Genomic DNA, 13535 nt, shown 5'->3' on the forward strand with positions numbered 1-13535 from the left:
AAATAGGGTTTTTTCTTTTTTTGTTGTTGTTTGTTTTTTTCTGTCTTGTCATTGAGCATCTCTTTATCTTCAGAGAAGGAAATTGTCCATATCTAAAACCATGGGGAAGCCATTTGGGCTGTGTTATGATTCTAAACAGACTACTGGCAAAATATTTTTGGAAGTTGTGTAAAATAAGCATGGTCACTCTGGCCTTTCCTTTGGCTTCATAATGGTTTTGTAAACTCTAATTACTCCCTTTAAAACTATTCCTCCAGTTCCCTTGTCTCCCAATGAGTTACACTAAGCTTTATAAAAAACATCTTGCTTGGCCCAAGGGTAGAAGAGGATTTTCCTACTTCTCTTAATGGAAAAGCTGGTACTAATGATCTAATGGGTAACCATGGCGTATTACCACCCTTGGTGTAGAACAGATGTTAGAGAGGGTTAGGAATTGGTTTATTGCTTTGTATCTCAACTGTGTGTGCGTAATTCAGAGAACTTCAGTCTTGGAAGTCTTTGGTTATTTTTTCAGGTTCTGGATGTAAGAAAGGCAGGTATTGTTTTTGCAAGGAAGAAAAGCCATTTCCATCAGAGGTGACATGATAAGGGAATGACTAGACAAAGAGGCTCCAGCAAAGGCTTGTAGAACATCTCTTATCACACAGACAAAAGGACAAACTGATTCATACCAGATTAGTGTCTAGAAGGGTAGTGAAACATTTAACCAGGGCGAATGACATTGGGCAATTTCACCAAGAAGGAAAGAAATAAACTAGTCAGATAAGCCCTCTAGGTGCAGCATAAGGAGAAGTAGAGGTGGACATCCAGGAAGAATTTTAGGCATTCCGGACAGGCTGTGAACCCTGGAGTACCTAACCAATGGGAAACAGGGGAGGGAAAATTCGGCCAGGATTAGGAAATAAAAAGGTGTGTTTCAAGAACCAAAAGTGTGCCTACTTGCTGGGTCACCCGTTCTTGCAAGAATGTTTAAATAAAATGTGCTTCGTATCGTTCACTGCCCAAGCCATTGTTATTGGATAAGGAGCGTTTCTCACATGGGGGAGAGTGTAGTGTGGTGCTAAAAATGTGCTCTCCTTCTTTTTACTGTGCCTGTTTTCTCTGAAGTGCTTGGGTTGGTTGAGGACAGGGCAGATGCCACTTGCCCTCCGTTCCTGTGTGCAGCACCCAGGTAGAGCAAACGAGCGAGGGGTTAATTACCCACAGCCCTGGGCTGCTGTAAGGGCAGGGCAAGGTTGGTCACAGGGTCTCTGGATCTTAGTTCTTTAACTGCCTTTTAATGTGAGAAGATTAATTTTCAGGACTTCTTATTTCATCCGTTGTTTTGAGGAGACCAAATGGTACGTTCTTAAACACACCTGTCAAATTTCAGCGATAAAGAAGTGATGGTAAAGGAGTTAACATACACGACTGAAAGCGTGTTCTTCCAGTTTTGTTCTAGGAAACAGCTGAAGTAGTTTTTTTTTTCCTAAAAATTTCCAGAGAAAGTCTGCCATCTGGTATGGAAAATTTTAGTCCAGACTTAATTTGGCAAAAATTTTATCTATTAAAAATAGTTGTACAATCGTAAATGCAAGGCAGGCTTCATTGTAGACGATGCTACCAGAAATGTCTGTAATAATACCAGTTGTGTGGTAGCATTTCTCGTTATACTGAGTTCTTAAAATAACTTGAAGTCTAAGCAGATAAGCAACTGGGCAATGAGAATAACCTTTAGTCTGACCTGTTTTGTTCCATGTTCTGTCAGTGGTGATGCTTGTAACAGTAGCAGTTGTGTGGCAGCACTTCTCATGAAATAAAGATCTTCCCAAACACCTCAAAAACTAAGTTGATGAGCACACAGGGCAATGAGAATAACCTCTAGTCCAATCTGTTTTGCTTCATATTTGTATCCAGTAATGGTCACAACCCGTTGCTGGCTAAGGCAGATAGAGAGTAAAATGACTTTTAGCTGAGAAAATTTCTCTGTATCTTTTTCTGTCAGCAGCATAGGAAATCTCTGTGCTGGAAAGCGGGTTGGGATTATGTTCAGTAGCTGCTCATGAAGTGGTCCAATACTCCCCTATCCACCATAAATTTGTGTAATTCAATTTGAAATCCATTTATACTTTTGATCCCTATAATATTCTGTCACCATGAGTTGCACAGTTTAATTACATGCTTAATATCATGATGGTTTCTTCTTTTTGGGCTTCATGCAACTTGTTTTCCTCTGAGGTGAGAAATTAGGGGATTGTTCCCTATGCCCACCTTGTTTTGTCCAAGTATGAATCTGTGCTCATCATTGGCTCTTTCTCTTCCAGACAAGGAAGTTTTAGGTTTTTATTATAGGGAACCTTTTTAATGCCTTCTGTCGTTGTCTTCCCTACTTTTTTTTTTCCTATTTGTGTCAGATCCTGTATCTTTTCCCCTCTTCTATCTTGCCGAAAATATGTAATCGCCCTCTTACTGAAATCTGTTCTCGCCCACTCGCTCTTTCATTTTTCCTCCTCATTAACCGTCTTCAGATTTTGACCATTTATCTCCCACTTTTTCTCTCTTTTCTGTTTTGAAAGGTTATTGCTAACAGTGGGTTGTCTTTGAACCCCATGAAAAATCTCTTGGATGGGACCTGATAATTTGAGGGATTAAAAAGGTAGCGATGAATAGGGGAAAGTGGGTGTTTCAGGTAGGAATACAGCAGTTCAAAGCCTTGCATGTATTTAGTGCGAGCTTGACGAAACAAGTGTGTAAGTTGTAAATGCTTAACTACTGTTTTGTTTTATTTGCCTTTAGGATGTTTGAGTTGCACTTTTTTTTCAAGGCGGCTTTTCACAGCTGTGAAAGCTGAATTCGTTAAAAATTAATAAGGATTCTTATGTAACCGGGAGATTTGGGGCTATATGAGCGCTCCAAATACTGAAGGCAATACTGTTGTTAAGTGCCTTGTCCCCCTGGAGTGCTGTGGATGCCAGCCCACGAGTGGGAAGGACAAGCACTCCATCTCTTAAATTTGAGCTCTTTGAGGCTGAGGATGGGCAAGAGTTCAACGTCTTCTTTTGCTGCAGTGTATCTCTTCTTCATTTTGCTTTTGGTAGCTGGAGTTACTAATCGTCTTGCATTTTAAATAAATGACTGTAAGGTGCATACCTGGTTAAGAGTACAGGGTAGTGTTGGTGTTGTTTTTAAGCGTTATACATGTTTGAATCTGAACAATTATTTCTCTGGATTCTTCAGATTGCACAGATACCTTGTGGGGTTTTTTTACTAATCGTGGTAGTTTTATTAGTTTGGTAGGAACATAATTTTAGAACACAGTTCTGTGACCTAGAGGAAAGAAAAGATAAGATGTTACCGTGGTGTTGCTTCTGGGCTGATCAAGAATTCATTAAAATACGGGGAAGACTTCCTGTGTCCCAGAGTAATACATTTATGGAAGATGGACCCTGAGCTAGACTTATTTCTAGTATGTACTCTAAATGTTCGCTTTGTTTTCTTCTTATGAAGAGAAGGAAGGAATGGAAGAAATGTTGATCATTGAATTTAAAATAAAAAAGTTTCAAAAAAATCCCTATTTATGTAGTGGGAGCAAATTTATATTTTAGCTTTATCAAGGTAGTGTGGTTAGCTTATGGTTTAGCGGGGTACCCAGACATTAAATTAGTAAAGAATCAAAAGAAAATAAGGTGCAGAATTTGTATTAATTAGAAAGTGTCCTCTGAATGGTAGTGAAGAGCTCACTTGGAATTCATGCTGCAATATTTTTAAAAAAACTTCTTTTCTTCTTTCACAGGAAAGATGATAAAGATTATGCTTTAAAGCAAATAGAAGGTACTGGAATTTCTATGTCTGCATGCAGAGAAATAGCAGTAAGTAACATTAGTTCTTTCTACTAGCAAACAGACTTATTAAAAGTATTGATTTGAGTGCATGCTGGTTTTTATTTGCTGAATCATGTTATTCTACTATGGGCGCTATATTTTTATCATGGAGGTATAAAATAAGTACAAATGTCACGGAAGACTTTGCGCACCTGTTATGTTTGCTGTCTAAAAATGACAGTATTTTTAAATTACAGTTTACTGCCTGCCTCGGGGCAGGTTAGCTTTAAATGCAGCACTTTAAAAACATAATTAGAGTCAGTGGCTTAAACTATGTATTTGATCTGACTTTTGCATTAGTACTTCAGTTATTTTCCTAAAGAGATTAGTGATTATTGGCTCATAATGATTAAAACACGTTAACTTCTATTTAAGTGAGGACTTCAAACTAAACTGGCATTGTTGTTGCCTTGGAGGCTGTGATATATCCATGAATATTATTCAAAGGGTTTCTTAGGTTATTCAGGTTTATATTCTAACGCATATTCCATGCGTTAGAAACTGGTGAATAATGTGGTCTAGTTATGGTTTGTGACAAGCTTCCGAAGAAATACTGGTAAAACTGGTATTCTGAAGTATGTTCTTACATTATAGTGCTGTTTGGGTTTATTTTGCTTGAAATGTTTCAACTGAAATTGCTTACTACAAGGAAGTGCGTGTAATCTATGTGTGTGTGTGAGGGAAGCGAACCGTTTATTTTCAGTCCATATTCCTCAGGAGTGTAAAACTACCTTAATTTCATTTTTATGGATTAAAGTGAGTACCAGGCTTTCCTACTTTGTCAACTTCCAGTTGGCTTTGTGATTTCAAACATGTTAGTCCTTGAACTGAGTGAGGTGAAAAAAATCAAATGCAAGGAATATTCTGCAGGAGAAGCTGTTCCTGCCCGTAGACGAAAGCTGAGCCTCACTGCCAATGTAGATATCCACACCAAACTAAAGGAAAACAGGGTCTTAAATTTTGCTGATTTCAACCATTTTGGAGAAATTTTCTAAATGCTGTGACTCCCTCAGGCTGAATGCTTTTGGGAAGTGTCAGCTACCATTTCAGAGGCATTTGGGAAAATTTTTTGTTTGTCTTTACCTAAGGAGTTTTGAAGAGTTTGTTCTGCTTGAATTTGGTGGGAGCTTGGCTGGTGTTAGGGAGGTGTCTCTACTCAGGATATGACCCTAACTCAACTTCTGTCTATTAAAAAGAGAATCACTAATTCGGCTGACAGTCAGGAAGGATTTGGCCTCACTGCACGGCTTGGGGAGTGTTGTGTGGTCATTCCTCTCGGGCAGCAGCGTCCCCAGTAGCTGTGGAAGAGGAGCAAGAAGCAGGGAGGCTTTCTTCTTGTTCTGAGCTCCTGCAGCATGTGCCCTTTGAAGAGAAGTTAGTGGGGGAAGGAGGGGAACATACTGAAGACACCAAAGATACCAAGAAAGCAGGCATCGAGAGCAAAGAGAGGAGTCAAGCCCAAAAGCGAGCGTGGGGTAGAAAGAATAACCTGAAGCAGCATTTCTTGAGCTGTCGTTGACTTTGGTTCTGGCTATGCTTCCAGGCTTGCAACTGCTGATACTGTGGTTGAATTTTCCTGCAGTTGAATTAATAATTCATCATGGATTTCTAGGGTTTGAATCTCTCTTCCTTACCCTTCTTTTGATATTGCTGTTTGGAGTTAACAGGAGAATTTTTTCCCTGAAATGTGTTGTTCATTTTAATTCTGTTAAGTAGAATTCCACCCCCACCCCCCTACCCCCCCCCAACCCCGCAATCAGTTAATATTGTAAAAGGGAAAAAAAGGAACCTCATATAGAGATGGATCAAACTGAGGATAACAGGCATACTGTTTATATTGATTATGTGAGTATGTGTAATGTATATATGAAAATGCTACTGTATTGTGCCCTAAAATGTCACCCAGCATCTAATTAATAAAATTATTAGCTGTCATACATAAAAAGTCAATACTGAATGCCAGACATTGTAACAATGTGATCTGGACTACCTCAATTAATGCATTTTATGAGCACAGTGGTCTTAAGAGGAACTAGGATGACTTGGGTTGTGTATGAGATGTATCCATTTCAGTTTCTCTGGAGAGCTGATGCTTATATATTTTACTCTGTGACTATCTGAGTAGCGTGCAGTTTGATATAAATTCCAGTGAAACTCTCCCTTGTTTTTATAACTTTACAATGGCTTTTGTCTTGTTTATGACGACTAACTTAAGTTACTCAATTAGTCCAAAACTGATATATTTAAAAATGACTATAGCCTACTCTTTTAACATGTCTGTTTCATGCAGACAGACACCTGAGGTGAAGAACAGTGTCAGATCTTCAGAAAAAATAAAATAATTATTGAAGTACATCAATTACATATTGAAATTGAAATAATCCATTACAGGGAAAGGATTGAACTAGGTCACAGACCTGAGATGAGCTCAATCTAGATACGTATATGAAAGACTTCCTACCTTTCAGTACTTCCTGCAGCATGAGAACTCGGAACTAACTAATGTTCAAGAACCTAGCTAGTCTCTTACTCTGTTGAAATAAGCGGATTTTTTTAATGATTTTTTGTAAACCATTTGTTTAATTGGTAGAATTAACAGTTATTGTGCTAATTATGCTGACTGAATCAGTGTCTTTAATATCAATATGCTTGTAGTGTTATATTCTTCCTTATCTTTCCCTGATTCATTCACCATGGTAAGCATTTGTGAATGCTGCCTCTTCCAGATCCTTAATTGGACGTTTGGCTGCTTGTCTCTTGTTCTCTGCAGACATATGTACTGCCTGGGATTCCGGGTATCTTTTTTGTGATCTGCGCTTTTGCTTCTGAGGATTTAAGCAGGCACTAAAAACTGCACACTCATCATACCAAGAGATGGATTTGTATTAGATGGGAGAGCAGAGGGATAGAATGGTGAGAAGAGTTGTATAAAAATATACAAAACATACAAGCCCAAACACTTGATGTCTTCTGATTTAATCACAAGGAAGAAAGTCGTTAAAGCCTATCCACCTGGAATAGTGCACCAAATGGTATTTCACAGTTCACGAAGCAGGAGAATTCTTAAAGGCTGTGAGGAGCTGGAGTAGTTAACCAGACTTCAAAGACGGCTTCAGGAGTTTGAGTTGGGCAGTTTCCTATATGGGAGTCTTAGGTTTTAAAGTAATCCAGTGACTTCCTGGCATTTTTCCTGCTGGTTAGCATTTTTCATTCAGTTTTAGCAGGTTTGCAAGTACTTCACTTGCCTATGCTTCCTTTGGCTAGTGAGAAGTTGCTTGCGTTGTTCTTCTTGTTTTGGTTTGTTTTTTTACTTTTTGCAGGACTTCCATGTAGCTTTGTTTCTTTTTTGTGCCTGGTTTGGTTGACAGAAAAGTCCCAGAAAAGCTTGTTAAAAGTGCGTAAAAACACCACATAGTATTTTTTTTATATGGTAGCATTAGTTTTTGACTTGGCTTTGAAGAGGAAGCGCTAGATATGGTGGCAGATGATGGAAATGCTGAATGGGACAAAGCGGAGCTGGGGTGGACAATGCTTTACTCTGCCTGTCTCCTGTCTGTGTGGTGTCCTTCAAGCACCGTAGCCAGCTTGTACGAGTTAGAACAGCCTTGAGTCTGCCAAGGCTGGGACAGAAAGCTACAGAACAATAAGTAGCTGGCTTCTCTGATAATTTCCATTCTTTAGGTCTGCCTTGGAGGCATTTGGGTGTTCCTAGGATTTTGTGGTTTCCTATTATAACAAATGCAGGCTGTCATCACGAAAGGTGATGTCCTCTGTGTTGGATCTAGTGATAGTGTGGCTGTAGGATGAGGAAGTTCATCTTCACTGAAGGGAAAATGGACAGTTTTGTTAGTTTTCTGTTGTGTGAGCAAGAGGAGTTGAACCATCCTTTGGTCTCACTGTGTCTTAACGTGGCTTACGGGAGGTGGTGGGAGCCTGCAGGGGTGGTTTGGGTATAATGCAGGCTTGTACCTTAATGTTCACATGTCTGACTGTTAACAAAAGAAAGGGGAGTCCTGATTTTTATATCCCAGCCGGGAGGCTCAGGGCCCAGTACAGCTCTTCTTTTGTCAGGAACTTGGCCAGGTTTGCAGGGAACAGGCAAATGGTACTCGGGCAACGTGAGAATAAGCAGAGAGCTAGCCGGTGATGACTCCTGCTCTTAACCGAAAGGGGAAGCCTCTGCAGCAGTCCTGCTCATGTCTGCAACTGCTCCGCCACCCTGGCTTTCAACTTGTGGGCTGGAAGGTGGCAGAGAGGTAGAGGCAGACCTAGAGCAGCGGACTTGTGTCCCTGGGCAGGTGAGAAGGGAGCTGCTGTTGACTAGTGGTCTTGGCCCAGTTGATCTTGGTGGAGGAGGCTGCTGTAGAGGTGAATTTGTCCTCCTCAAACGCTGGGGCTTCCACGTCCTGGGTGACAAAACCATGTCATTACGTGATATTATCAGGTCTCTTTCCCCTCTGCCAATGGAGGGGATGGAAGAAGAGCTTAAAGGCTCTTTCAGAGCCAGTATGAGGGTGACCAATGACTCTAAAGCAGCATGTAGCAGCTGGAGGATCCCTATGAGGCAGAAGCTGAAACTACGTGACTCCAGGATTCACCCTCTTCAGCATCTTCCCCTGGTAAGAAACAAATGACTGTCCCAGTGAGTTTGCTGGAGGAGATTCTGTACCAGATATGCGATAAGGCATGATATTTGGGTATAGGTTCCTCAGTTTATGGGGGCTGTCATGTCCCTTCGACCCTAACAGTGACAGCAGTTTCTCACAAGACCAAACGACAAGTACAATCCTTGTGTCAGAAGACAAGTAATGGTTTCTTAGCAATCTTTCAATGTGGTGAAAGGCAGAAGGGTATTGAGGAAGACACATATTTGATTTGACACTCTTTGACAAGACTAATGACTCTCAAATGCTTTAATTTAATAGTAGTATGGTATGTAAAACTTAAGTTGTGACTGAGTACTTTATCAAGCTATGTTACAGAGCTACGAACAGTATTCCTGAGAGATTCTGTATACAGGGAGGGTAGTATTATTTTTAGTTCTGTGAAAGTGGGACAAAGATACTGATCAAATTGGAATCCTTAGGAATCATCGTGTTTACTCCGAACAGCAGAATTTGACCAAGATTGACTTCCAGTGTCTGTCTCATCTGGGTTCTTCACCCACCTCCTCACATTCAGAGAATGTTTAATAACACCTCTTATACTACTTTGGACTTAAGAGCTGCTAATAAATATTCACTTGTGTGTGTGATCATGTAAGACTCATTTGTTTTGGAAACCACAGAAATTAAAACCAGAAATGTGTGATTTTTTTCTCTTGATGTTTTGTGCTGTCAGGCTTCTTTTTTGCAACATTTAGGGCTTTAAAAATAAGAAAAAAAAGAATAAAATAAAGCAATAATTTCACACAGTTGTATGTCTGAAGAACTGGAGCTTCAAAAATGTATTGTCAGCTTCATAATAAATTCATAGAGTGAGCACTATTATAACTTCTTCTGTTACATTGCCTTTGTAAGCTTTGATTTGAACACTTGAAAGAAAAACAGCATGTACTTTCAGCAGGTATTTTGTTCTTTTTCAGTACTGTGGAATATCTGACTCATAAGAATATAAAACTGTAAAGTCGTATTTACATTGAAATAAACAGATCTTGAATCTACTGCATAGCAGCTAAGCCAACCTGGGATTTAAGAACTTGTGTAATAAAATTTAGTATTTAATTTAAATAACAAGTTTAAAGTACTTTGGCGCTCCAGTTTTTGATGGGAAACTAAGAATAGTGATTTGAATATTTTAATTTTTTTTAGAAATTTATTTTATGAATATAGAATTGGGTGACACCTCTGGAGTTGTCATATTCTGTTTGTGCTCTTGCATACAAGCAAAGTGCACCTCCAAAAACTTAGGAAACTACAAGTCAAACTTGTAAGGAAAAGAAAAACTTCTGAAGGTAGTTCCTGAGTCTCATTCTAATTATTCAGCGTTTAAGCCAGAATTAATCATGACGATTTCATACCCATTTGTACTTATGATAATAATGTCAGAATAACTCTTCCCTCTTGCTTTCATTTTAGAGAGAGAGGGAGAGACTGTTTCTCTGGCTTTGTTTTGGCAGGCTGTAAGGTTTTTGGCTTGGCTTGCTGGTTTCCCGTTGTGCAGTAGGCTCTCTCTTCCCCTGGGTGTAGGCTCGGGCCTTCTTTGCCCTGTTGCACTTGGAATTAATCTTCCTTGAATTGGCTAGAATTGCGCAAAGCATTTCAGGTAATGTCTCACTACTGCCTGTGCTCATCTCTTGTAGCAGTAGTTCCACTGGTATCTTATCCATTACAGGATGACTAAATCTCTGTCAGTCATCTTCTGGTCTGAAAATCACCTTTTTCTCCATCAGCCGCAAGCTGCTTTCTGTTCCAAGTCCCTGTTTGCCCATTTTCCATCTGAGGGCCATGGTGTGACTCTTAATATGTGATTTGTTTGTTGCTGGATCATTTGGTGGAAGTGATGTGAGCCTTTTTGAAGCATGAGATAATGATTAGATTTTGAATTTATGCCATCAAACCAGCAAGATGACACAGTTGTGATTTTTTTTTTTTTGCTTAAGTGAATGTTTTGCTTGATATTGTCAATGACTTTGTTTCTAGCCAGCTTTCTGACTGTCCTAAGCTTTGAGAGAAACACATTGCATAGAAATTCTTTACTGTTAGGGTGGTGGAACACGTTGCCCAGAGAAGTTGTGGATACCCCATCCCTGGAAGTGTTCAAGGCCAGGCTGGATGGGGCTTTGAGCAGCCTGGTCTAGTGGGAGGTGTCCCTGCCCGGGGCAGGGGGGTGGGAACTAGATTATGTTTAAGATCCCTTTCAACCTAAACCAGTCTATGATTCGTCATTCTATGGTAGCGCTCATAGGAAGGCAGCGAGAGCAAGGAGTTGCCTTTTCTGAAATAGCTAATGTCCTGAGACAGGACACCAGAGAAACTCCTTCTGGGCCGGCTCACCTGGCCAGTTGCTTTAGCAAATGAGTCTGTGCTCGATTGTAGAAGTAAGCATGGTAGTATTGTAACACTAAGCAGGTTACGCTCCCTGCAGACCACATGTAGTAGCAAGCATCAAGAGTGGGGGTGGAATAACATTTGCAGTAAAGCTAGAAGTCCTCACTTACACAAAGAGTGCAGTATGTTGAATGCGCTCCTTCAGTACAGTGTCTTGGCTCACGAGAAGCCTCTGTAGTGGTGGAGAGCTGTATGGGAAATGCGGGGATATCACTGGAGGAAGGAGATTGTGTTCATCGAGATTTGTGCTGGGTTCAGCTCATATTTGATGTGAAAGGTAATTACTGTTAGGGTCTCTGTGCAAGAAAAGATTTGCCTTAGTTATGTGGCAGCTTGCCAGGCTGCCTTAATGCTGCTGTTGATTGTTTAATAATGTCCTGTCTTACCCCACTTTGTCCTTGTTTGTGAAGCAATTTAACAACCTTACACATTGTTAGGACACTTTCATTTACTGTCCCTCAGCTGCCCCATGGCTGTGGAACGAGTACTTCTGCATTTGACAAGGGAGATGGAGGACTTGCAGGACTTACACGCAGGGATGCTGTTTCCCTTGCTGTGTCTTGAACAATAGTTATCAAAGCAAGGGCAAGACCAGACTGGGGCAACATGGGATTATAGCACTCAAGTCAAACTAGATGGGTCAGCATCTTCATCGGTTGCTGATTTATATTTCTTTGAAGGTGCGTTGTGTCTCCCTTCCTTGCAAAGGGCACCCATGCCAAATAATTTAAGGGAAACCTTTCTGGCTGTGGAAATGCTCTTGAATCGTTGTGTGATACGCAAATGAAAAGGACAGTAGCTTAGTGAGAGCCAAGCGCGTAGCTTTTGTCTACTTTCTCTTTGTGTTCTATGGAACTGAACTAGAGTGGAGAGAAGCAATTCGATACCAGGGTCACTAAGCCCAATGTCTTTATCATGGTACCACTGTGTGCCACTAATGTCTTTATCATTAGCGGGCATCGTAGTGATGGTCATACTGTGTTTCTTGCAGTCCGCTTTGTCTCCAGTGAACTGTCAGCTGCTTGGACATGAGGCAAGTCATCTGGTAGGAAAGGCATGTGGCATATGGGCTAGAGAGGCCTGGTTCATGGAGGGTGAGGTTGCTGGAAATGCTGTTTGTAGCCCATGTGATGTGTTGTCATCTGCATGAGCTCTTTCTGTCCTTCAGGCAGCGTCTGCATTTGTTGCTCTGCATTATCCCTATCCTGGAGCATTTCAATCTTTCTGAGAGTGATTGAGGGATCACCTGTCACCACTGCAGCAATTATTTCCTTATTCTCATGGTTTTGCTGATGTGTATTGGCTATCCTATTCACTGGAGTCCTTGTGGCTGTCTAGCTTTAACCAAATCTGTGAGGTTTTTTAGGCAGACAGGAAGAATATGTATTTAGTGCCTATTCATCATAAAAGGCAAAGGCAAAAACCATCAAGAATGATAAACTGAGCACACAGATGCACAAACGATAACAGCTGCTATCAGGGACAGTAACAAAGGCTAGAACGTTTAAAGCATTGGTGATGGGCCACAAAAGGAACCTCTCAGGTCTGTCCTTGAAGAGAGTTAACCAGAGCTTTGTAATGGATGAGAAGGAAAGCAGATTGCTGTGTAACTTATACGAGGGTAGAGGTTTTATTGGATATTTGAGAGGGCCACTGGGACTCTGTAAAACTTCTGTGGGATATTTGGAGGAAGGATAAAAGGCAGGAAAGGGAGTGGACAAGGTGGATTGGGGAGGAGAAAGCATGGGAAAATGGAGAGGGAATAAGGGACAGGTTTCATGTAAGCAGGCTATTGGGCAATGTACTTGTCTGGCCGAGCCCTGTACGTGGTCACCACAGTCCATCCTGTGTCTGTTCCTAACTATTCTCTGTGTGAGTGTGTTCTGTGTGTGCATCTGTGACCTGGTAGCAAACTTAAGACTGGGCTAGGTGGTGAGAGCAGGATGAGGTCTACAGGGGCTGACTGGATGCTGGGAATAACACAGGTCTGCAGAAGCTCGATACGGGAGAGATGTAGGTCAGGAAATGAACACACACAGTGCTCTCTGGTAGCTTACATGTGTGACATGCTAGTGAACTTCAAATGTGCAGAACCAGCAAGCAGCAGGAGACCAAAATCTGGAAGAGACCCGATGTCAGAGCTGGAACTTGAAGGGGCACGATGGCGTCTGGGCTTGGATTCTGAACAGATGTAAGGTCTGCACTGGAGTCTGGGGGACCAGTGAATATGTGTCCATGTGTGTGAACTTTGAGCCTGATTAGCTGGAGTGGGGAAAAGGATCCAGGCCAGTTGTGGTGTTCAAATTTTACGTAGGTGCTGTTGGTGCTTATGTGGGTGCCTGCGAAGAGGACACTGTCCTGCCTGTATTGTGATACTTGTGTGGCTGGCCATGTCTGTACTGTGCGTGTGCCTGTGGGAAAGTCACGCTCAGTTACTTGTACCTTGCTACTGGCAGGATTTGGAAACAAGAAAGAGCAGCAGCCTGTCATCTAGCAGACAAAAGGAATGCTGTGAATCTCAAAAGTCCACAGGATTGACTACCCCTAGCACAAATAAAGGACAATTATGTCTATGTTGCCTCGCTATACAGACAGGGAGTCGTGCATTACTCAAAGTTTCTCATTC

General features: G+C 41.2%; 1 protein-coding gene across 9 annotated transcripts in view; it reads left to right on the forward strand.

The window, feature by feature from the left end:
- The window catches only part of CDK8 (cyclin dependent kinase 8), a 91582-nt gene that overhangs the window by 25073 nt on the left and 52974 nt on the right, over positions 1-13535 (forward strand). For all 9 annotated transcript variants that reach the window (XR_008465296.1, XR_008465298.1, XM_054194433.1 and 6 more), the window contains exon 2: positions 3773-3848. Coding sequence is in view for 7 of the 9 variants with exons in the window: in XM_054194433.1 (XP_054050408.1) it covers positions 3773-3848 (76 nt within the window). In the remaining 2 variants the exon portion in view is untranslated. The remainder of the gene's footprint in view (positions 1-3772; positions 3849-13535) is intronic.

The sequence above is a fragment of the Rissa tridactyla genome, chromosome 1 (assembly GCF_028500815.1).
Source record: "Rissa tridactyla isolate bRisTri1 chromosome 1, bRisTri1.patW.cur.20221130, whole genome shotgun sequence".
In the NCBI taxonomy this organism is placed as follows: domain Eukaryota; kingdom Metazoa; phylum Chordata; class Aves; order Charadriiformes; family Laridae; genus Rissa; species Rissa tridactyla.